At 45.3% G+C, this 26,473-nt stretch overlaps 1 protein-coding gene across 1 annotated transcript; it reads left to right on the top strand.

Moving 5' to 3' along the window:
- The first annotated feature begins 782 nt into the window (after positions 1 to 782).
- Positions 783 to 24,953, top strand: LOC143956786 (olfactory receptor 51E1-like). The gene is made up of 2 exons (XM_077466963.1): positions 783 to 903; positions 23,698 to 24,953. Exon 2 carries the CDS (start codon positions 23,732 to 23,734, stop codon positions 24,713 to 24,715), a length of 984 nt encoding a protein of 327 aa, XP_077323089.1. The 5' UTR covers positions 783 to 903; positions 23,698 to 23,731; the 3' UTR covers positions 24,716 to 24,953.
- The last annotated feature ends 1,520 nt before the right edge of the window (positions 24,954 to 26,473 follow it).

Genomic DNA, 26,473 nt, shown 5'->3' with positions numbered 1-26,473 from the left:
CTAGCATTCTGCAGAGGAAGTATTGATAACCATGATCTTTAACACTCTCATGTGACATGACCCCAGTCCCTGATCTCCAACCAGGTATGTAACATTTCCTTAGCCTCTGATGGTCTTCTGTAGCATTTTAGGTACTGAATATTATGTGTGGGCCTTTGGGGATGGCAGGGGTTAAAGTTAAAGCCCTTTATAACTTGTATATTAACCACAACTGGCCAAATTTAAGCCAAGCCTACCCTACTTCATGAAGGAGAAAGCAATTTCACCATTGTATTACTTTATTCCACTAATTTTGTAAGAACCTTGGAGATGTATCACTTCCTGTCCTCGGGAGTCTGACTCTTTTTGCATAATTCAATCCCATCTTAGATCACACAAGTACACAATAACAGATCTTACGCCTCCTTTCCATTTCTGTCTCTGAACCAACCACTATACTGTGTTTTGGTCTGAGATTGGTCGGGTACCATGTACATTGCCCCCTTCCCTTTCTTGTTGTTATGGACTAAAGACATCAATCTCCCAGGATGCATCTAGAAGCCTAAGGCAACTATGGGCCGCATGTACTGGAGAACCGATGTTCTATGTTCTATGTCTGTCTTTGCAGTGTAAGTTTTTATTTTAGTTGATTTGTGAGTCTTCTTTGCCTGTGTTGTGTGGATACTTCTGGGACTGGACATGTTTACTATTAGACTTTAGGTCCTAAGAGTTTGTTCAGGTCCTGGGGACATCAGAGCTTATTAATGAGCAAGAGAGCCCAGAGTTCCCTGATCTCCGCACAGGTGACATCAACAACCGGAGGAGCTCTTCTGGGAACCCAACATTCCCTATAAATGTTCCATCAATGAGGAGATCCCAGTCCTGCCAGAGAATGGAGAAACTGCACTGATACTGCTGACACAGGTGAGAGGAGATAACTGACACAGGTGAGAGGAGATGACTGACACAGGTGAGGGGAGATGACTGACACAGGTGAGGGGAAATAACTGACACAGGTGAGAGGAGATGACTGACACAGGTGAGAGGAGATGACTGACACAGGTGAGGGGAGATGACTGACACAGGTGAGGGGAAATAACTGACACAGGTGAGAGGAGATAACTGACACAGGTGAGAGGAGATAACTGACACAGGTGAGAGGAGATAACTGACACAGGTGAGAGGAGATGACTGACACAGGTGAGAGGAGATGACTGACACAGGTGAGGGGAGATGACTGACACAGGTGAGAGGATATGACTGACACAGGTGAGAGGAGATGACTGACACAGGTGAGGGGAGATAACTGACACAGGTGAGGGGAGATGACTGACACAGGTGAGGGGAGATAACTGACACAGGTGAGGGGAGATAACTGACACAGGTGAGGGTAAATAACTGACACAGGTGAGAGGAGATAACTGACACAGGTGAGAGGAGATGACTGACACAGGTGAGGGGAGATGACTGACACAGGTGAGGGGAAATAACTGACACAGGTGGGGGAAAATAACTGACACAGGTGAGAGGAGATGACTGACACAGGTGAGAGGAGATGACTGACACAGGTGAGGGGAAATAACTGACACAGGTGGGGGGAAATAACTGACACAGGTGAGAGGAAATAACTGACACAGGTGAGGGGAGATAACTGACACAGGTGAGGGGAAATAACTGACACAGGTGGGGGGAAATAACTGACACAGGTGAGAGGAAATAACTGACACAGGTGAGGGGAGATGACTGACACAGGTGAGGGGAGATGACTGACACAGGTGAGAGGAGATAACCGACACAGGTGAGGGGATAACCGACACAGGTGAGAGGAGATGACTGACACAGGTGAGAGGAGATGACTCACACGGGTGAGGGGAGATGACTGACACATGTGAGAGGAGATGACTGACACAGGTGAGGGGAGATAACTGACACAGGTGAGGGGAAATAACTGACACAGCTGGGGGGAAATAACTGACACAGGTGAGAGGAGATGACTGACACAGGTGAGAGGAGATGACTGACACAGGTGAGGGGAGATGACTGACACAGGTGAGAGGAGATGACTGACACAGGTGAGAGGAGATGACTGACACAGGTGAGAGGAGATGACTGACAGAGGTGAGAGGAGATGACTGACACAGGTGAGAGGAGATGACTGACACAGATGAGAGGAGTTGACTGACACAGGTGAGAGGAGATGACTGACACAGGTGAGAGGAGATGACTGATACAGGTGAGAGGATATGACTGACACAGGTGAGAGGAGATAACTGACACAGGTGAGAGCAGATGACTGACAGAGGTGAGAGGAGATAACTGACACAGGTGAGAGGAGATGACCGACACAGGTGAGGGGAAAGAACACACTTTAATGAATTAAAAAAAAATGAAACAGTGAAGTTAACCCAATTTTTTTTTGTATAATGTGAAAGATGGTGTTACGCCAAGTAAATAGATACCTAACATGCTTTGAAATTGTGCACACTCGTGGAATGGCGGCAAACTACGGTACCTAAAAAAAATAACGGTTACCAGGTTAGAGTTACAGAGGAGGTCTGGTGCTAAAATAATTTCTCTCTCTCTGACGATCGCGGTGATACCTCACATGTGTGGTTTGAACAACGCTTACATATGCGGGCACAACTTACGCGTGTGTTTTCTTTGCTGCGCGAGCTCGCATGGATGAGGGCACTTTAAAACATTTTTTTTTCTTATTTCGTTTCATTTTTTTTTACATTGTAACTTTTAAAAAAAAAATGGATCCCTTTTATTGCTGTCACAAGGAATGTAAACATCCCATGTGACAGTAATAGGCGGTGACGGGTCCTCTTTATGGAGGGATCGGGGGTCTAAAAGAACCCAAATCCCTCTTTTGCACATAAAAGTATTCAGATCAGCAAAAACATTGATTCTGAATACTGTATTGGCAGCAAACCGGATGTGACCTTGTGACGTTGTGATGTTGTGACGTTGTGACGTATTGATGTCGTGACTTCGTGATGTCGTGACGTTATGACATATTTATGTTGTGACATTGTGACGTATTGATGTTGTGACGTTGTGCCGTCGTGATGTTGTGACGTATTGATGTTGTAACGTATTGATGTCGTGACGTTGTGACGTATTGATGTTGTGACCTTGTGATGTTGTGATGTATTGAGGTTGTGACGTTGTGACGTATTGTTGTCGTGACGTTGTGCCGTTGTGATGTTGTGACGTATTGATGTTGTGATGTTGTGACGTATTGATATCATGACGTTGTCACGAACGGCTTTTAGCCACTTTGGTTATTATCCCTGAAGAGCCGACTCCCCTCTCTAAAACACGGTACCGTGTGATGCCTGCAGCTGCAAATATATATATATATATAGTGATGGACGAACTTCCGATGGGACATTTCGCGAACGCGAACCGCGAACGCGGCCAAAAGTTTGCGAACCGCAAAGTTTGTGGCGGACCCCATTGACTTTAATGGCAGGCGAACCTTAAAAACCTCCAGGTCATATTTTCAGGCACAAAATACTTACTAGCTGTGCACACATAGTCCCACCACATGGACACTGACATAACAAAAGTATGAAGTGAATATGGGATCGACAACGGCAAGCATTCTTTTTTTATCTGTGAAATTTTGACAATTCAGGAGCGCATGAGGGCCATGGAGGAGAGGCAAGGTCAGGCCAGGCTATGAAGGGGGTGCAGAAGAGGATCAGTGCCACACTCAGGGCAGCGCAGTCCTGTGCCAGTGTCCCAGTGTGCCAACCTTTGCTTGAGCCCCTCCCTCTGCCTGGCCCTTACCCCCACCTATGCAGGGATCCATAGCCATGGTACTGGCACTGCCTGCTGATTGACTTCTCCGCTGCTATCTCCCTCACTGACACCAGCACCGTGATAGAGAGCACTGACGCCAGCACCGAGATAGAGAGCACTGACACCAGCACCGTGATATAGAGCACTGACACCAGCACCGTGATAGAGAGCACTGACACCAGAACCGAGATAGAGAGCACTGACACCATACCAGCACCGTGATAGAGAGCACTGACACCAGCACTGAGATAGAGAGCACTGACACCACACCAGCACCGTGATAGAGAGCACTGACACCAGCACCGAGATAGAGAGCACTGACACCAGCACCGTGATAGAGAGCACTGAGACCACACCAGAAACGAGATAGAGAGCACTGACCCCACACCAGCACCATGATAGAGAGCACTGACACCAGCACAGAGATAGAGGGCACTGACACCACACCAGCAGCGAGATAGAGAGCACTGACACCACACCAGCACAGGGATAGAGAGCACTGACACCAGCACCATGATAGAGAGAACTGAGACCACACCAGCACTGAGGTAGAGAGCACTGACAGCAGCACTGATACCAGCAACTCGCTGCGGGACCCAAAAATATGACACCGCTCAACCTCTTCAAACAGGAGGGTATGGGCATATAGTACGTTTGCTTTTTTTGTACAAGGAAGTGAGCCAAAGGTAGAAAAAAGGTCTGTGTGCTTGATTAAATAAATTGTTTATAGAGTTATGCATATACATGGTCTACTGGTCACATGTGTTGAATTCCTCTGAGATACATGCCTCATTCATTTTTATAAATGTGAGGTAATCAACACTGTCGTGAGCTAGGCGAGTGCGCTTATCGGTCACGATCCCCCCTGCTGCGCTGTCCGTCCTTTTGGACAGGACACTGGATGAGGGGAAAGCCAACAGTTCGATTGCAAATTGGGCAAGCTCTGGCCAGAGGTCAAGTCTGCCCACCCATTAGTCCAGGGGTTCATCACTTCTCAGAGTGTCCACATCGGCCGTTAACCAGATGTAGTCGGACACCTGTCAGTCTAGGCGTTCCCTGATGCTGGATCCGGATGAGACCTGTCAATGGGTCGGCTGAAAGAATGGCCTCATATCAGAAGTCAGCAACACATCTTCAAACCGCCCTCTTCTTGCATGCGCTGTTGGATTGGTACCCGCAACTCTTTCTCTGGGAGTGGGAATTCCTCCTCTGCCAGCGCACACAAAAGCAGAATGCAGCATTTGTCGAAGCAAGGCCTGGAAGTGCTCCATTCTGATAGCCCTCTGTGAGGGTGGTAACATTTCCACCATTTTGTGCTTGTACCGGGGGTCTAAGTACGTTGCCACCCAGTACTGGTCCTTGACCTTTATGCTTTTTATACGGGGGTCCCTGTTAAAACACTGGAGCATGAAGGCCCCCATTTGCACTAAACTGGAAGCGGTGTGGTGGCCTGGCTCCTGCTCATCATCCAGGATAATTTCGTCCTCCTCGTTCTCCTTCTATCCCTATCCACGCATAACAACTGGGATCCCAGAAAGGTTTAAAGCATGCTCTTCTTGCTCCTCCTCATCCGCCCCAGCACCATCCTCCTCTGGCTCCTCTTCAGACTCCTATTGTTGACTTGTCTCAGATAGAGTAGCCCCCCTGGGAATTAATCCAGCATTGCAACTTCCTCATCTTCCTGCTCCTGCTCCTCCGCGGCTTGATCAATGACACAGAGCAATGCACGCTCCATAAAGAAGGCATAAGGTACCATGTCACTAATGGCTGCGACTGACCAGTTTGGTGATCTCATAAAATGGCCGCAGAAGTCTGCATGTGTCGTGCATGAGCCGCCACTGGCGTGGTGAAAAAAAAACAGCTCCCCAGAACCTGTTCTGCCGCAGAGTTCGTACAGGTAGACGTTAACTGCACGTTTCTGCTGGAGCAGCTTATCAAGCATATAGAAGGTTGAGTTCCATCGCGTCGGGCAATCGCAAATAAGATGTCTGACCAGCAGATTGTGCCGCCGCTGAATGTCAGCAAGGCGAGCCATGGCCGTGTAAGATCTTCTGAAATGGGCCGAGATTTTCCTTGCCTGCCGCAAGATGTCCTGGACCCCAGGGTATTTGACAACGAATCGCTGCACGACCAAGTTTAAGACGTGTGCCATGCATGGCATGTGTGTAATTTTGCCCTGTTTCAATGCGCTAAGCAGATTGGCACCGTTGTCACACACCACTTTACCAACTGTCAACTTGAGCGGTGTTAGCATCTGATCTGCCTGTGAACGCAAAGCTGAAAGAAATGCAGGGCCAGTGTGGCTCTTGGCTTTCAGGCACAACAGACGCAGCACAGCATGGCAACATCTCACCTGGCATGTCGAATAGGTTCTGGGGAGCTTGGGCGGTGCAGCGGAAGAGACACTAGCAGTGGAAAAGGAGGAGTCAGCTGAGGAGGAGAGGGAGAAGGATGGAGGAGGAGGAGGAGAAGAAGAGGCAGGCCTGCATGTAATCTGTGGCAGTAAAACCAAATCTACACGGGTGCCACGGGTTACATGCTTGACGGCCGTCAGAAGGTTCACCCAGTGGGCAGTAAAAGTTATATACCTTCCCTGCCCATATTTGCTAGACCACGTGTCTGTGGTCAGATGTATCTTGGCACCGACACTGTGTGCCAGAGATACATTCACTTGCCGCTGAACATGGCCATATAGCTCTGGGTTGCCCTTTTCTGAGAAATACTTCCTTCTTGGGACCTTCCATTGTGGTGTTCCAATGGCCACAAATTTGCGAAAGGCCTCCGAGTCCACCAGTTTATATGACAGTTGGCGGGCTATCAGTTCTGACAAGCCAGCCGTCAACCGTTGGGCAAGAGGGTTATCTGGCGTCATCATTTTTTTACGCTCGAACATTTGGCCCATGGAAGCCTGCCTTTTTCCAGAAAAACATGAGGATGGCGTGATAGAAGGTGGAGTGGAGGACAATTGTGAGGAGGGAGGAGAAGGAGAAATAGAAGACGAGGCTGGACGGTGAGAGCCTGGAGTGTGGTTTTGTGTGTTCCGTTGCTCCCACTGGGCTCGGTGATGGCAGCTCATGTGCCTTCTTAAGGCGGTCGTCCCTAGCTGAGTGTTGGGCTTACCGCGACTTATGTGTTAACTGCAAAGGCTGTAGATGGCAACACTATTGTCAGCAGCGGACACGTTAAAAAAATCCCACACTGCGGAGCCATGTGCCGGTGTCCTGAGAGCACCAGATGTGACCATACATGGTTGATGCCTCGCTCCTGATACATTTGCAGTCTGCTTTGTCCCTCCTGTGCAATGTAAGTTATTCCTGCTTCTCCTCCCTATCTGCTGGTCCATATCTGCCTCTGAACTCCCCTCCTCTTCCTCTCTTGTGGGCACCCAAGTGATATCACTAGACACGTCATCATCAACGTCACCTTCCCCACCGCTATAAGTAGAGATCTCGGAGTAGGCAGCAACACCGGGGACCAACTTCCTCCTTGAGCTGATCTGGGTACTGTCTTCAGACTGCTGAGTGGCAGTTGTTGCTACCTCCTCTTCCTGATCCAATACCAAGAGTGGCTGCGCATCAGAAATGTTTTGTGATGGATCGGAAAATAATTCCTGTGACTCAAGCGAAAGGTATGTGGTGGTGGTGGTGGTGTTGGTGGAAGTGTCTTTGGGGGTGCACACAGCAGAGAGTGAAGAAGAGGGTGCAGATCGGGAGGATGAGGAGGGTGCAGAAGAGTAAAGCTGAGTGAGCCACTCAACCAAGTCTGGTGCGTCCTTTGATGTAATCGCACGCACCTTCTGCAATTTGCCACTTTGGCTCAAGCCTGTTGCTCCTGCCCTACCCCTACCACCCCTGCAGAAGGGCCTGCCTCTTCCTCTGTCTGTCATTTTTTAAATTACCCTGTGACAAAAGTCTCTAGAGAAGTGCAGTATATGTGGAATAAGGTATATAACACCCCACTTCAATGTGTTGTTTTTGGGGGCCACTGGTCTATCACACCAGTTATAATACTTTTTTCTAATTGTGTTTGTCACTCTTTATAGCCCTTTCCCACCGAGCGTACGCAGATCTGCGTACTCGGCTTCTGGGGGGTATACTGGGATGATGCCCGCACCTGCAGGCATCATCCCGGTACCGTTTTTTGCAGCAGGCGATTGGCTATCCAGGCATAACAACTGATGCGGCTAAAAGCCACTCGGCTGTTATGCCGGAGGAGCGGGAGGGGACGCCCCCCCTCCTGCCGCCTCTCGCCGCTGTTACCGGTGCTCCCGCTCGATCGGGAGCACCGATTAGTGATCCGACGCCTCCGGCTGCTGGGGAGGAACTGGAACGAAGCCTCATCGTAAACACGGAAGCGACGTCATGACGTCACTTCCCGTTTACTCGGCTGCCAATGGCGCCGGTTTTAAAAAAATATCCGGTATTCAGAATCGCCATTTTCGGCGATCTGAATACATTGAAGTGTAAAGGAGGGGTGGGGGGTCTTTTAGACCCCCGATCCCTCCATAAAGAAGACCTGTCACCACCTATTACTGTCACAAGGGATGTTTACATTCCTTGTGACAGCAATAAAAGTGATCAATTTTTTATTTATTTTTTAACAATTTAGTCATTTTAAAATAAATAAAATTTTTTTTTTTAAAGCGCCCGCCGTCCCCGCGAGCTCGCGAAGCAAAGAAAACGCATACGGAAGTCGCTCCCGCGTATGTAAACGGTGTTCAAATCACACATGTGAGGTATCGCCGCGATCGTCAGAGAGCAATAATTCTAGCACTAGACCTCCTCTGTAACGCTAACCTGGTAACCGTAAAAAAAATTTAAAGCGTCGCCTATTGAGATTTTTAGGTACCGTACTTTGTCGTCAATCTACAAGTGCACGCAATTATAAAGTGTGACATGTTTGGTATCTATTTACTCGGCGTAACATTATCTTTCACATTACGCAAAAAAATTGGGCTAATTTTACTGTTTTTTTTTTTTTTTATTCATGAAAGTGTCCCTTTTCCCAAAAAGTTGCGTTTAAAACACCACTGCGCAAATATCGTGTGACATAAAATATTGCAACAATCACCGTTATATTCTCTAGAGTCTCTGCTAAAAAAATATATATAATGTTTGGGGGTTCCAAGTAATTTTCTAGCAAAAAATATGGATTTTAACTTGTAAACACCAAATTCCAAAAATAGGCTTAGTCATGAAAGGGTTAATATCGCTGCAGAACCGCTCAGCAGTCACAATGCTGCACAGTGGAAATGCACTATACTATGCTTTCTATATGTGCAAGTATTTTATACGTATATTACACCACTATATACTGCACACCAAATAGTACACCTATACCAGTCCTTAAAAGGACCTTTGTGGACCTAATAGTAGCTAGCTAGTAGCTAGTGAATTGCAGACTGTCCCTGCTCCAAACACCAAACTGTCCCTCCCTACACTGCGAAATGACAGCTGCAGAATCGGTCAGCAGCACTGCATGCAGTGCACTATAATATGCTTTCTATATTAGAAAGAAAGTATATTATACGTGTATTACAACACCTATACCAGTCCTTAAAATGACCTTTGTGGACCTAGTAGCTAGTGATTTGCAGACTGTCCCTGCTCAGAACACCAAACTGTCCCTCAGTCCCTACACTGATAAAAGACAGCTGCAGAATCGGTCAGCAATCAGCTCAGCAGCACAGCAGTCAGCAATGCACTATAATATACTTAAAAGATAGTATATTCTAAGTGTATTACAACCCTGTATACTGTACACCTATACCAGTCCTTAAGGCTTGAGTCACACTAACGTGTTTTTTGATGCATTTTGCAGAAATGCAAGGAAATTTTTTAACATGGGTTCCTATGGAACATGTTCACATTAATGCATTTTTGTGCCTCTGCGTTTTTGGAAAGGGTCGGGGACTTTTTATTCATGCAAAATGCAGCGTTTTGCATGTAATAGAAGTCAATGGACCTGCATCAAAAATGCAAGTACTGCTTTTTTACCGTGTTTTTACTGCGATTTTGCCGCGATTTGCGTTTTTCATTTTTTTTTCCTTTTTTTTTCACTGTATATATCTGTTTTCTAAGCAACCACGGTGTAAAAAAAATAATAATTAAAAAAAGCAAAATGCAGCAAAATCGCGGTAAAAATGCATGTGCAAAAACGCAACACGCACCGCAAAAAGCACTGCAAAATCGCTCAAAAGCAACATGCATAGATGTGAATCGAGCCTTAGCAACCAGATATATACAGTGAAAAAAAAAGAAAAAAAAAAACGCAAAACACAAATCGCGGCAAAAACGTGGTAAAAAACGCAGTACTTGCATTTTTTGATGCAGGTCCATTGACTTCTATTACATGCAAAACGCTGCATTTTGTATGAAAAAGTCCCCGACCCTTTCCAAAAACGCAGAGGCACAAAAATGCATTGATGTGAACATGTTCCATAGGAACCCATGTTAAAAAATTTCCTTGCATTTCTGCAAAATGCATCAAAAAACGCGCTAGTGTGAATCAAGCCTTATTTAAATATATATTTATTGAGAAAAAGGTTTTTGTACAACAGATAGATTTGTACATTTCGATACAAATAATCAAAATTGACAATGTAACAGTAACAAAAGAAAACCGCCGCAGGCGGGGTATAAAACGTTAACAGTTTAATACAGCATGTCAAAAAGGTAAGGGGAAAAGGACACACCACGAAACTGCCAAGTAGGATATGTAAATAGACCAAAAGATGTATTTATATTTGCGGGGGGGGTCGTGGAGTATGAATCCCCAGTTCAAACCCGCGAAAAACATTTCCGAGAATAAAAGGCCATAAATTAAGGTGTCGTCTCAGGGTTGAACGTGGAATTGTCCCACCTGTCCCATATTTTAGAAAACTTAGGTAGAGAGTCTTGTACCAGTGCAGTCATACGTTCCATCCTGCGTATGTACGCAATGGCAGAAATTAGCTGCGGCTGGGACGGAGGGGAGGGGGACAGCCAAAGAGCCGGGATCACTCTCTTGGCAGCTAGGAGAATATAGGCTGTCAGCTTCTTGGCGGGCTTGGATAACTCCGCGATAGGTAGGCCTAACAAATAGTGTTTAGGGTCTAACGGGATATCTACCTCTAAAACAGATTGTAGTAGAGTTTGGACCATAGACCAAAAAGGTATAATCAAAGGGCAGCTCCAAAAAATATGGTAATGGGTGCCCTCATCTCTGAGGCATCTCCAACACAGTGTAGATATGGAATGATCATATTTGTGTAACATTTCAGGGGTCTTATACCAAAACATTAGTATCTTATAGGCCGTCTCTCTCTGCTCCACACATCTGGAGACTTTGCAAGTAGAAGTCCAAATGTCCTGCCATTGAGAAATGGTTAAGGGGGACGGTAAAATTGTAGCCCATCTCCTCATGTAAAGATGTGTTTCCGTGGTGGGTGAGGTTGAATTGTGGAGGATACTATATATAGAGGATATAAGTCCTTTCTGGCAAGGACCTTGGGAGCACAAAATTTCAAAGGTGTTAGGGTTAGCCAAAGTCAGGGCAGGAGATCTGGAGTGAAAATAATGTTTAAATTGAATGTATGAAAAAAAAAGTCGCTCTGGAATGTCGTATTTATCCTGAAGCTCAGGAAAGGATAGGAGTTTATGAGATACCGGATGTACCAGGTGGCGAAGTTGGAAGACGCCAGACCTATACCAAGGAAATATATTCTTCACCGAGAGGCTGTCAGGCATATCTGGATTAAAAATGACATTCAGCAGAGGTGAGCATGGAGAAGAGAGAGAGAACCGTTTGTGACACCGTTTCCATATGGAGAGAGTAAAAAGCATCGGTCCAAGGCATATGCGCCTAATCTGAGCCATAGAGGAGGTCAGATCAGACCACAGCATGGAGCAGGGATGGACAGGAGTGACCACATTCATTTCTAGCTCTGACCATCTACTGGTAGCAAAATACGACGACCAGGAGACAGCCGCCTGAAGGTGTGCTGCATAGTAGTACTTCACTATATCGGGGGCTCCCAGTCCTCCATGGGACCGTGGGGCAAAAACCACTGTTTGGGCTATCCTATGCAATTTATTCCCCCATATAAATTTAGCAAAGGCTCTCTGAATATTCCTAAGCTGAGGCATGGAGATAGCAACTGGTAATGTTTCAAAAAGATATAAAAACTTAGGGAGTATGGCCATTTTCAATACGTTAATCCTGCCCAGAAGAGATAGGGGACACAACGACCAACTTCTGAGCAGTCCGTGCGTTTCCGCTATTAAAGATACATAGTTAGCTTCATAAAGGGAGCTGTACTTGGCGGTCAGGTTAATGCCGAGGTATTTGAGGGAAATGGGGCACCAACGATAGGGGTATGTGGATTCCAAGGAAGCTTGAAGTGTGGGGGGGATATGAATAGGGAGCGCTTCGGTTTTAGTCGTATTAACCCTATAATCCGAGAGTCTACCAAATGAATCTAAAAGAGCGTGAAGTTTGGGAAGGGAGGTTAGAGGCTTCGTCAGGGTGAGGAGTATGTCGTCTGCAAAAAGAGACAGCTTGTATTCTTTCAGTCTGAGGGAAATTCCACTTATGTCTGAATCCTCCCGTATAGCTGCAGCCAAGGGTTCTAGGCATAGTATAAACAACAAGGGGGATAGGGGGCATCCCTGTCTGGTACCATTACTATGTGTGAAGAGCGGGGATCTGTAAGACGCCAATTGGACTTGGGACGTAGGGAATGAGTATAAGGCTTGCAGGGCTGACAGGAAAGAACCAGAAAGGCCAAAACGCTGTAGCGTAGCAAACATGTATGGCCATCCCAGCCTGTCAAAGGCTTTTTGTGCGTCTAAACTCAAAACGATAGCCGGGCGAGTCGTTTTATCGAGTAAATCTATGAGGTCGATGGTACACCTGGTGTTATCCCCAGCCCGTCTGCCCAGTACAAATCCCACCTGATTGTTGTGAACCAGGGCAGGGATCAATAGGGAAAGCCTATTGGCCAAGATTTTGGTGAACATTTTATAGTCGGAGTTAAGTAAGGCTATGGGTCTGTAATTATCTGGTAGGGTAGGGGATTTACCCGGTTTCGGGATAACTGTGATGTGTGCATGTAGAAACTGAGAATGCGGTATAATGCCCTTCTGTAGGGAGGTAAAGAGACTAAGCAGATGAGGGCTCAGCGTCGGGAGAAAAGTCTTATAATAAACATAAGGAAGCCCGTCGGGGCCCGGGGACTTATGGGACGGGAGGTCTTTTACAACCGCAGCCAATTCCTCTGGCGTAACAGGGGTATTTAGGGTATCCACTTGTGGGGAAGACAGCACTGGTAATTTCAAGGAAGCGCAGAAATCATCAAAGCTATCTTGGGAGAACACATGGTTAGGGTCTGAAGCTAGGCAGTTATATAATTTTTTGTAAAAGGCACCAAATACTTTAGACATCGTCAAGGGGCAGTAAGTCGGAGTGCTGTCCGACTGTAGCAGGAGATCAGGATAGGAGTGAAATGGACGGTGCTTTAGCTTGTTCACCAACATCCTATGAGGCTTGTTGGCAAATTCATAGAACCTCTGTTTAGCCCAAAGCAGAGCTTTAGAGCACTTGTGCATATCTAATGATTTTACCCGTTCGCGGATAGAGGTCACTGTGCGAAGACGTGGCACCGATGGGGAGGACAAAAGCAGAGCTTCAGCTTTTTGCAGTTGCGAAAGGAGATCTAGTCTCTGCGCAGCCGAGTCCCGCTTGAGGCGGGAGCCAGCCAAGATACACAATCCTCTAAAAACGGCCTTGTGGGCCTCCCAAAGGGTGGACACGTCCCGCACCGACCCCTCGTTAAGTTGAAAAAATTCGGCTAGACCGTGGGATAAATGGGCTTCTGTAGCTGGATCACGGAGGAGAAACTCGTTGAATCTCCAGTGGCAGGTCTTAGGTGTAGAGAGGGTGAGGGCGAGGTCAAGCTGGACCGATGCATGATCAGACCACGTTATGGGATTCAACTCCGAGGCCACTGCCGACGTTAGAAGAGGCGCCGTAACAAAGATGTAGTCCAATCTGGAGTACATCTTGTGTGGGGGAGAGTAGAAGGAAAATTGCCGATGCGTAGGGTGTTTAATCCTCCAGATGTCTAAAAAGTTATGGGATCTAATAAGCTTGCGAAACGCAGTAGATTGACGTTCCGTTTTTAAGGAGGGATTGTCTGAAAACAGGGTCTGCCTATCCTTCCTAGCAGACATGGCCATATTGAAGTCCCCGCCAAGGATCATGAATGGCTGAGCATAGGTGCCCAGTTTGTCCAAGACCTCAGTAAGGAAGTGAATCTGGCCCGAGTTGGGAACATATACATTAATAACAGTAAGAGAGCGAGAGAGGTAGTCACAGTCCAGGAGGATGTATCTGCCCTGTGGATCAATAAATGAGGATTTAACCCGTAGCGGGCAAGTCTTTTTAATCAGTATTGCCACCCCTGCTTTACCAGAGGGGTCAGAGGCCATAAAAGAGACCGGAAAATGTTTGGCTGCAAATTTAAGAGATCCCCCTGGTCGAAAGTGGGTCTCCTGGACTAGGACCACATCTGCGTTTGAGGACTTGAACTCCTTCAAAGCCAACCAGCGCTTATGGATTGAGTTCAGGCCCCTAACATTATAAGTCAGTACCCTCAAAGCCATCGTGTAGAAAACAGTGAAAGCTTAAGATACCCATAATATACATACAAAAAACGGATATAACCATACCAACCAGGAAGATACTGGGACCCGTGGTGTGTCCTAGAAGTAAAAGGCAGATGAAGGCATATAACAACAATGTGATTATAAAGCGTAGAAAAGTACGTCCAAATTGAACGAAAAATGAAAAAAAGGCCGAAAAATAGGCCTAAAAAATAGAAAAAAAAAACATTACAATTAGAAAAAATGCCTGGGGGGTAAAAACCACCCAGGAGTCCACAGCCGTAGCCGTGGAACAAAAGGAGGCACATCAGGGGTTCCAGCTCATCTGGAGAGACCCCGCCACCTTCCAGCAATAGTTACAGGGAATAAGAGCAGAACATTGTAGTCCCAACAACCAGAAAACAACAGGGGCAGTAAAAATTATAACTTGTAACTAAAGTTGCAAACACCCCCTGTTAAAGAGGAAACATGGTGAGACAGGGGCCGAGGCCTAGGCCAGCCAAACACTACACAAGGAAGCTTCCATCAGGGAGGGAGTCTAGGATGCAGGTTACGTTGAGGGGTAGAAAAGGATTTCTGCGACTTCTGGCGTGCAGGGGTCCAAATCCGAGCAGGAATGGAGGAGGGTCTGGGCGTCGTCGGGAGCGGCGTGGGATCCTCATCTGGCAGCGGTGGTAGGCCCAGGTTACGTATGAAAGCTTCACTCTTCTGAAGATCTCTCATAGAGTATTGAATCCCATCTTTAGTAGCAGAGAGGCGGAAGGGGAACCCCCAACGATACGGGAACTGATGATTTTGCAGATGGGTAGTCACAGGGCGGAAGCTACGACGTTTGGCAAGAGTGATAGGGGATAAGTCACTAAAAATTTGTATCTGGGCCCCTTTAAATTCCAAACGGGATTGGTTCCGGGTGGCCATGGTCAAAGCTTCCTTGCTATCGTAGTAGTGAAAGCGTACGATAATGTCTCTAGGGTTGGCTCCGGCAGGAGGCTTTGGGGCCAGGGATCTGTGGGCCCTATCCATTCTCCAGTCTATGTCTGGGACTTTAGGGGCAACAACATTAAAGAGGCTAAGTAGGTATGGTTTGATCTCCCCCTCACTAATGGCCTCAGGTACGCCTCTAATCCGAAGGTTTTGGCGACGTTCCCTATTCTCCAGGTCTTCCTGTTGGGATTGGAGCTGAGAGACAGATTGTTTCAGACCGGCGTTGTCTTCTTCCAAAACGTGGACATACTGTAGCAGGTCATCAAATTTGGTTTCCAGGACATCAGTCCGTTCTCCAATCTGGGCAAGCTCCCCTCGCAATTCATGGGCCAGTTTACCCATTTCCTTAGAAACATTACTCGTCAAGTCTTGCAGGAGAGCTCGCAGTTTATCATCAAGTACATCGACTGTGACCGGGGCGGACATCACGTCTGAGTGGCTATGTGACAAGGAATGTGGACTGTCTTGTGCCGGTACTTGGGAGGCCGCTTGTGCGTACGTGAAAGAACCTGGAGAAGGAGCTGGAGAGGCCGGTCTGCTTAAAAATCGATCCAGAGTCTGTGAGGGCCGCAAATCCGGGGACAAAGACTGAGGAAGGTGTTTCGGCCCGTATTTCACCATGAGGCGTTGGGACTAGGCGTATATTTAGTTACATGTGGTGTTTCCCATAGGGGTGTAGCGACTGTGAGCAGCACGGGAGCATTGGAAGGCGGCTAAGGCCTAGATAGGATGATCACATGTTTGTCAAACAGGGAGGGACCCAAGATGAGACCCCAAGAAAGTTCGCTGTCGGTTAGAGAACACAAACCAGGAGAGCAGGCCGCAGCAGTCCCAAACAGCCAGGGGGGAAGATCCAGACACCACTGCCCCTCTGGGTTGTATAAGGGGAGAGGGCACTAGCTAGGGCAGAAACCAGGGCAGATAGCAGCAGGTGCAGGCCACAGGTAGTAGGAGAAGGAGACGGGTGTACCAAGATGGCCGCTGAGCAGGCCGAGGGTAGAAGCTGGGTAGGAGGGTGGGACTGATGAATGCTGGCAGTCACTCAGGAGGGCTAATATGCTGAGCTGGGGCAGGGATTAACACCTGCGCTGGATGGGGTAACAAGCTGGCCACAGAGGGGGGAGAGCTATTAAGCTGTGAGAGGCCTCGGGTGGAGCAAGATGGCCGCCGGAGCTCACCCCGCCAGCCGGAGCCTGGGCTTCCTCACAGGTATCCGAGCGGCGACCAGCGGGGGTCCGGTGTAGGAGGGGCCGTCCGGAGGGGTCCACGCCAGATGTATGCCACCGTCCCGGCTGGGATGGGGCCTGGGATGCGCCGTCCGGAGGCTCCGTGAAGCGGCGTAGGCCGCAAGATGGCGGCGTCCAGCCTGCCTTGCCGCCCGCCGCTGCGGAGTAAAAACGGCGGCGGATTCGGCCAAAATATCAGCTCCGTCCGGAGCTCCGATGGCCCACCGGCTAGATGAAGAGACCGGCGGGCAGAGAAAAGCTGCGGCGGCCGAGGATGGGGATCGATGGAGCTAGGCCTCGGCGGAGCTCTCCCCAAACACGTCCGTCGTCCTCGGCTTCCGGTCACGCCCCGTGAATCAAGCCTTAAAGGACCTTTGTGGACCTAATAGTAATAGCTGGTGATTAAACTGACTGTCCCTGCTGCACACAGCGTCCTGTCCCTACACTGACATAAGACAGAATGTAAAATGGCCGCCAGATCAGGTCTATTTATAAGTTAGGGGGAATGTCCAATTGTCCATGTGCTGAAATGTCTCAATTGGCTGTCCTGTACCCCATGATGGATGTGTCATCATGGGTCAAAGTTCTTCACAATGTAAACGCATATGTCCGCCGCGTGAACAGCACCATAAGTCCGCTGGTTTGGCGAATCGCGAACAAGCAAAATTTGCCGCAAACCGACCGCTGGGCGAACCACAAGGCCATCTCTACATTATATATAAATATAAATAAATGTATAACCCCGGAATGCCGAGGCCGCATATATACGTACGCTCGGCGGGAAGGAGTTCAACCTTATTTTCCGTATAGATTACTCCTTTATTTTATTGGGGTCTTCTTGTAAAGTTTCTATATCCTGTTGTTAGGTTATTAGCTTTCTATGATCAGCAAACACTGAGACTGCACTATTTATTCCAACCTCTGGATCATTTATCAACAAGTTAACCACTTCAGCCCCGGAGGGATTTGCCCCCTTAATGACAAGACCATTTTTTTTGTTGTTGTTCGGCACTGCGTTGCTTTAACTGACAATTGTGTTCATGAGACGTTGTACCCAAACAAAATGTACATCCTTTTTTTCCCCACATTTCTTTTGGTGGTATTTGAACACCTCTGCAGTTTTTATTTTTTGTGCTATAAACAAAAAGAGAACAACAATTTTGAAAAAAAAAAAAAAATGTTTTACTTTCTGCTATAATACATATGAAGAAAAAAAAAATATATATATATATATATATTTATTAAAAAAAAATCATCAGTTTAGGCCAATATATATTCTTCTACATATTTTGGGTAAAAAAAAAAAATTCCAATAGGCGTATATTGATTTGTTTTCGCAAAAGTTATCGCATCTACAAAAAACTTTTTTGGGGACCAGTCAATGTAAAAATGTCACTGGCAGGGAAGGGATTAAAGGATCACTAAAGTCCAAAAAATTACAAACATGTTATACTGGAACAAGTTCCACCACAATCGGGGTTTTTAGGCAGCAGAAAACAATAATAAATGCATATCAGGGTAACATGAGAAATATTTTAATATTTATTACCATGAAAAAATAGCAACATGGCACAGAGGTAAAAACATAAGCTCCACCTGAACAGTTAAAAGAGACTCCTATATAGAGAGTACAATAATAACAATGGATGTGCACAAGCAGACACAACTATAAATGACACTGTACAATATAACAGTAGAGGTATAGTCCTAGGAGATAAAATAAATAAAGTGCTTTTAGTGGAGTTCCCCCTCGGGGTGGTGCCTCGATTTCCCTTCACGTATCAAGAGTGTTACCAAATCCAAAAATATCACCAAATGCCAGGAGGGAAAGGTCAAAGGTCCAGAGGCGTGGCTCACGGGAGGTCACACAGATACCTCACCACCCATGGGTATAGGGAGTGGGTGCGGACGTTGGCAGCCGGACAATATGGCGAGTCACACCTGTGATAGAATCCCAATGTATAAATAAAATTAGGGACATATATAAGAGAAAAGGGAAAAAAAGTGAAAAAAAAAAAACAATTAAAAAATGATAAATAGATAAATAAATGAATCAATCAAAGAAAAAAGAAAAGAGAAAACGACAAAAACAAAAACAGCAAAAATAGGTGAGAAAAAGGATCGCTGAATAAGCAAAGTGCCAGTGAGGAGGTGACTGATATGTGTATGAAGCAACAAAGCTGTATATATAAAAAAAAAACGGCAAGGGTAGGAGGGGCTTTGGTTATTTACACGAGCCCCTCCACATGTCTCCCTTTGTCTTATGGGTGGGCTGTTCCCGCCCAGTCAGGGGGGGACACTTATTCCCTTGCCAGCGGCATCCTTGGACACTTCCGGACGCGTACCTCACGTGCGCCTGCACCAAGCGGACGCACGTGACGCACTGACGTCACGCAGTTGCGATGGAAGTGACGTCATTTCACTGGCACTTTTCTTATTCAGTGATCCTTTTCCTCACCTATTTTTGCTGTTTTTGTTTTTGTCGTTTTCTCTTTTCTTTTTTCTTTGATTCATTTATTTATCTATTTGTCATTTTTTAATTGTTTTTTTTCACTTTTTTCCCTTTTCCTTTTTTTTTTTTGGGGGGGGGATTTTATCAGAAACCGAGTCTGTGAGCGTTGTTTTCCTTCTCCCTTTTCTTCCTTCTCAAATTATCATATAGATATACCTAAACATATAGGTGTGGTTATCCTCTATATACATAGATTATAGGTATGACAAAAGTTTCATGCCGTATATACACCTTCTGTTCATACGTTAAAAATATATGTCCCTAATTTTATTTATACATTGGGATTCTATCACAGGTGTGACTCACCATATTGTCCGGCTGCCAACGTCCGCACCCACTCCCTATACCCATGGGTGGTGAGGTATCTGTGTGACCTCCCGTGAGCCACGCCTCTGGACCTTTGACCTTTCCCTCCTGGCATTTGGTGATATTTTTGGATTTGGTAACACTCTTGATACGTGAAGGGAAATCGAGGCACCACCCCGAGGGGGAACTCCACTAAAAGCACTTTATTTATTTTATCTCCTAGGACTATACCTCTACTGTTATATTGTACAGTGTCATTTATAGTTGTGTCTGCTTGTGCACATCCAATGTTATTATTGTACTCTCTATATAGGAGTCTCTTTTAACTGTTCAGGTGGAGCTTATGTTTTTACCTCTGTGCCATGTTGCTATTTTTTCATGGTAATAAATATTAAAATATTTCTCATGTTACCCTGATATGCATTTATTATTGGTTTCTGCTGCCTAAAAACCCCGATTGTGGGGGAACTTGTTCCATTTTTTTTTTTCATTCGTGTGGAGTGAGCAGCACCCTCCAAGCCCTTTGTGGCTGTGTGTTCTTTTCTAGTATCAACATGTTATACTTACCTCCACTGTGCAGCTTGTTTTGCACAGAGTGGCCCCGAACCTGCTCTTCTGGGGTCCCTTGGCGGCTGTCTCTGCTCCCCCCGGAAGGACTCCACAATTTCATGCCATCTCCCTTGCACGGTGTGGAGTGCTTACGGGCATGCTCCCGTGATACAGCGAGTGGCCATAGCCTGTATCACTCGGCCCACCCCCCCGGCGCGCAGCGTCATCGGATGTGACTGATGGCTGCGCTGCTTTCAATCCATCCACTCCAGTCAATCAACGGCCAGGGTGAGCGGCAAAGAGGATGTTGGGGGCGAGCGCGGGACTTTCGAGGGGTCAGGTAAGTAAAACGGGGTGGCTGGGGGTGCTGGAATTGTCAGATGTTTTTTCACCTTAATGCATAGAATGTGGAATGTTTTTAGAGCAGACACCGTAGAGCAGCCTCTCTCAACCTTTTCAACACAGAGGAACTCTTGAAATAGTTCTCCAGTCTCAAGGAATCCCTGCTAAAAATTTGAAATCTACAACTCCTGATACATTAGTGCGATGGTCAGTGGGAAGAATGATCCTCACACTTGTGGTCAGTGGGAAGAATGGTCCTCACACTTGTGGTCAGTGGGAAGAATGGTCCTCACACTTGTGGTCATTGGGAAGAATGGTCCTTACACTTGTGGTCATTGGGAAGAATGGTCCTTACACTTGTGGTCAGTGGGAAGAATGGTCCTTACACTTGTGGTCATTGGGAAGAATGGTCCTTACACTTGTGGTCAGTGGGAAGAATGGTCCTTACACTTGTGGTCAGTGGGAAGAATGGTCCTTACACTTGTGGTCATTGGGAAGAATTACCTCCTTACAGATAGCTAAAAAGAACAATGGTGTCGGTGGGAACTTATCTGAGAGGCAGAAATTGCCCAATGCTGAAGGAACCCCTAGCAACCTCTGGAGGAACCCTGGTTGAGAATCACTGCCCTAGGGAATAAAATGACGGTCATTGTGACTTTGTATCTTACACGGTATCTGCGCAATAATTTTTCAAACACCTTTTTTTGGAAAAAAAACTGTTTCATGAATTTAAAAATAAAAAAACAGTAAAGTTAGCCCAATATTTTTATATAATGTGAAAGATGATGTTACGCCGAGTACATAGATACCCAACATGTCACGTTTTAAAATTGCACACAGTCATAGAATGGCACCAAACTTCAGTACTTCACAATCTCCATAGATGATGCTTTGAACATTTTTACAGGTTACAGAGGAGGTCTAGAATTGTTGCACACGCTCTAACGCACGCGCCGTTACCTCACATGTGTGGTTTGAACAGCGTTTACATATGTGGACGGGACATACATGTGTGTTCGCTTTTGAACGCGAGCTACTGGGGACAGGGGCCCTTTCATATTTTTTTTTTTTACTTCATTTTTTTTTTTTGCACTTTTTTAAAAAAAATATTTTTTTTTTATATAAATTTTATTCCTATTACAAGGAATGTAAACATCCATTGTAATAGGAATGGTGTGTGACAGGTCCTCTTTATGGAGAGCTGTGAGGTCAATAAGACCCCACAGCTCTCCTCCAGGCTGGAAAGCATGAGATGGTTTAAAAAAATAATCACTGATCTCATCCTGACAGCCGATATCGTGGCTTTGTTTACTTTAAATATCATTTCATTTAAATATGAATTTATTAAAACAAAGATGAATCATAAAAACAAAATTCCAATGTATTTGTTTAATCTCAAGTCAAACATCTTCTCGAAGAAGGAAAAGAGAGATAGTGGGACTTTGTATGAAGAATGTCACTATATTAAATGAGCCACTCAATTTACATATTATTCCATTTATTAATACAAGCCATACATACAATAGGTAAGTAGTACGTTATAAATTAATAGACAATTTTGCTAATAGGTCATAATCATAGTATATAATTGATTCAATATAACACATGGTAATCTCATACAAAATGATATTGATTATAAATTCATAAAAACTGAATAATTCATAATGTAGCATAGATAGTTCAGTATAATATGCATCACACTCAACCTCAGTATGTAGACCTGAATTGTAATAGTAACAGCATATAGACCTCAATGGTAGATAGGTTCATAAAAAATAATAGATTCTTAATAATAAATAAAAATACTGTGACAACACATCAAAGGTAAGCTCTACGCGTTTCGTGGTTATATACCACTCATCAGGAGCAGATGCAGAAAATAGGGGTATCTATAATGAGATAAAAAAGCCAAATAAGTAAAGAGTATATGAATAATATATAGTATAACTATAGGAGAAGGGGGGAGCAAGGGGGACATATATGGTTTCAATCATTGTCACCTATCTGTAATATATAGGTACATTTGTTGGTAGAGATTAAAACGAGAACCATTAACATGTTGTCCCCGGAAGCTGAGATGGAAGACCTTGAATACACGGCAAACACCAGTAACCAAAGGGAACAGAAAAAGTATATATAGAGAATCCAGTTACAGCAGTGAGGTGTGTGATTGGTGGTGAAGTCAGTCCATATTAAAACAACTTCCCAGGAGTATCTGTGGGGATTAGAAAAAATTATAATTTTTATTTTTTATATTATTATTTAGTATGTAATCTATTCCCACAGCTGAGAGGCTTAACAAAGACTTACAGAGATTAGAAAATAGGAAAGAAGGATGCTAGAGTGAATAAAAGAAGGGAATAATTAGATTGAAAATATGTAGAGTTTAATGTCCAACTGGATGTGCTAAAATGTAAATACCTTCAATGATTGAGTGAAAAGAGACAATCCAAAGTCGTGCAACGGTGTATTGTTGGGTAGATATAGCCGGCTAAAATGTCGGCAGAAGGGCCGTGCAATGTGTGTAATAGCCGTGCATCGGGGGTGACCATCAACGTCACGCAGCGTAGTGAGAGGAGACGGCGCCACCACCCAAGCAAGGATCGCTCGAGTGGATGACGTCATTATGACGCCGTCCTGCCGATGTGCTTTTCATTTTGCGTATTCCACGTGGGAGATGGGAGTGCCAGATGCCGAGCGATCCTTGCTCGGGTGGTGGCGCCGTCTCCTCTCACTACGCTGCATGACGTTGATGGTCACCCCCGGTGCACCTTTGATGCGTTGTCACAGTATTTTTATTTATTATTAAGAATCTATTATTTTTTATGAACCTATCTACCATTGAGGTCTATATGCTCTTACTATTACAATTCAGGTCTACATACTGAGGTTGAGTGTGATGCATATTATACTGAACTATCTATGCTACATTATGAATTATTCAGTTTTTATGAATTTATAATTACTAATTTATAATCAATATAATTTTGTATGAGATTACCATGTATTATATTGAATCAATTATATACTATGATTATGACCTATTAGAAAAATTGTCTATTAATTTATAACGTACTACCTACCTATTGTATGTATGGCTTGTATTAATAAATGGAATAATATGTAAATTGAGTGGCTCATTTAATATAGTGACATTCTTCATACAAAGTCCCACTATCTCTCTTTTCTTTCTCAATATATCGAGGATGGAGGTGTATGTATAGATTTTATACCGCTTCATATAAAGTCCCAATGCTTGCTCTAGGTTTTCAATCTTCTGGAAGAAGATATCGGTAAGGTCAGAAATGTCTTATCATGTGCCTAACATGTTCCACTCCTGTTACAGGACAAGATGCAGTTTTGATGACCATCTACAAGACATGGCGGAGACCAACCACACGCCATGCAGCAATATCAATGAATTCACCCTCAGCGGTCTACCGAACTTGGATAACTATAATTTCTGGCTTGGTTTTCTGATTGCAGTAATGTATGTCATGGCTGTCCTGGGGAATTCTACTATTCTCTATATCATTAGAATGGACCAAGAGCTTCATGGACCCATGTACATCTTTCTTTTCCTGCTAGCCATTGTGGATATTTTAATAGCCACCACAGTCATGCCTCAGATGATGGGGATCTTCTGGTTTAACCAGCGGCAGATCACCTTCAACATGTGCCTGACTCAAATGTTCTTCATCCCTTTCCTGTCCACACTGGATTCTGGGATACTGATGGCCATGGCTGTAGACCGATATGTGGCCATTTGCCACCCACTTCGATATTCTTCCATTTTAACGAACCAAAACATCACAAAATTCTCCTTGGTCATATTAGTAAGAGGTGCAGCTGGGCTAACCCCTTTCCCATTGCTTATCAAGAGGCTTCCCTTGTTTCAGAGAAATTTGCTGACACATTCTTATTGCCTCCACCAAGAAGCCATGAAGTTGTCCTGTGTTGACATAAAGGTCAACATCATCTATGGCCTCTTTATCATCCTCTATACCATGGGCATGGACTCCCTGTTTATCTCCATTTCTTACCTGCTGATCATAAAGACGGCATTGTGTCTGCTGGCCAAGGCCAGTCTGAAGGCCATCAGTACCTGTGCCGCCCATATATGTGCCGTCCTTATCTACTACATCCCCCTCATTGGCCTTTCTGTGGTGCACCGGTATCCAAGTGACTCAGCCCCGAACATTCATATCCTTTTTGGAAATGTTTATCTCCTACTGCCTCCCGTAATTAACCCCTTAATTTATGGCATTAGAACCAAGCAGATTCGAAACAGGCTTATTAAATTGCTCAGAAAATTACTAAGTCAAAGTAAAGTGTGCAAAAATGTAAATTGTGTAAAAACGTAAAAGGTTTAAGACTCGTGACATGTACATGAAAATACCAGAGATATTTTATAATGACTTTTGTGAAATTAAATAAGACGGGGGTCTAATTCTTGTGATTTAAACCCTAATTTTATCAACAGAGTGGGGAAGGGTTAGACCCTCCGTTAGGGATTCATTTTTTTTTGTACAATTCTCAACTACTCAACTAGACCAGCAATCCAAGGCCTGATGAGAGGAGAACCTTATAATCCTTGAAACATGGTTGTCAATGTGTCATTTTTGGAACACTGTGATAAAAATAAAAATATACTTGGACTCTTTGTGTGACTCTTCTATTCTCTTTGCACCTTCCATTATTCCCTTAAGAACCCTTTGTGTTACAGAGCTGGTCAACCAAAGTCATTGTTCTTCACAGTTCGAATGCATTTTCACCTTGAGAAACTGTAATGAGGGCCACATACCTGATGTGAGACTGAAGTAGCGGGGAGGCCTCCCTTGCACCTTGGGTCCTTAAAGCCTCTGGAGATAGAGACTTGGTGGACACCGGGTGGTAGGGATTCCAGGGGTTCGGAGCACCATGCAAGCCTTAGTCCAAAATCCGAGCCGAGGTGAAGTCCAGTTGGGCAACGAAACATAAAAAGGTTAATCCGAAGAAGAATGGTTGAGATCCAAGCTGGGGTCGGCTCCAATCTGGCAGCTGAGTACAAAAGGGGCAAAGAAGTAGCATGGTCAAGGTACAAATCCGAGGTCAATGGCAAGCAGCAATCAAGAGTAGTCGAATAGGTTTCCAGGTCACAACAGGTTCAGACAGATCACACACTAGCACTGGAACAAGGGGGGACTGAAGATAATCCAGCAATTTGGCAGTGTATGGGCTGAGCTTATATAGGGAAGTTTAAGGTCACTTCCTGTGTGCCTCCTGTGGATTTTCCTGCCTTTTTCCATCCAGTGGATGTCATTTCCTGTGTGCCTCCTGGGTATTTTCCCACCTTTTTCCATCAGGTTGAGGTCACTTCCTGTGTACCTCCTGGGCATTTTCCTTCCCTTTTCCATCAAGTTGATGTAATTTCCTGTGCGCCTCCTGGGTATTTTGCCACCCTTTTCCATCGGGTTGAGGTCGCTTCCTGTGTACCTCCTGGGCATTTTCCTTCCCTTTTCCATCAAGTTGATGTCATTTCCTGTGCACCTCCTGGGTATTTTCCCGCCTTTTTCCATTAGGTTGAGGTCACTTCCTGTGCATGTCCTAGGCATTTTCCTGACCTTTTCCATCAAGTCTTCTGCGCAAGTGCAAATTGGCACCTTTGACTCCTACAGGAACCAAATTTCAGATCCATCACCTCCCATCTACACCTTGTGAAGTTTTTCTTGCTGTCTGTGTCCATGCTGAGAACATTCACCCTCTCTGTTTGTCCTGGTCACCATTTTCTCTGGTGCAGAAAATGAAGGGAAATACCACATTTTTGAGTGGGCACCAGAACAAGGAGTAGAGGGAAAACTCCCACTGGGGACAAATGATTTGGTAACAAATGTCCAAGGGAGGATTTCCCTCACTTCCTGTTGTATCTCTGGATCAGGAAGTGAAATCTGTGGAACACAGGCAGCAAGAATTTAATCCCTGCCTACACCAACTAGACTACAAAAACAATGTATTTTGGATTACATACACTTTAATAAGAATGTGTCACGTACCTGGTAGGAGAGCCCAGAATGCAAGGAGCGGCTCCTCGTAAGCCTCCGGCTCAAGAGCCCCTGGAAGTGGAGACAGGGATTCAAGAGTTC

This window comes from Lithobates pipiens, unplaced genomic scaffold, assembly GCF_037356315.1.
Source record: "Lithobates pipiens isolate NorthernLeopardFrog02 unplaced genomic scaffold, aLitPip1_a1.2 Scaffold_41, whole genome shotgun sequence".
NCBI classification, from domain to species: domain Eukaryota; kingdom Metazoa; phylum Chordata; class Amphibia; order Anura; family Ranidae; genus Lithobates; species Lithobates pipiens.
This window is presented reverse-complemented; position numbering and strand designations above follow the sequence as displayed.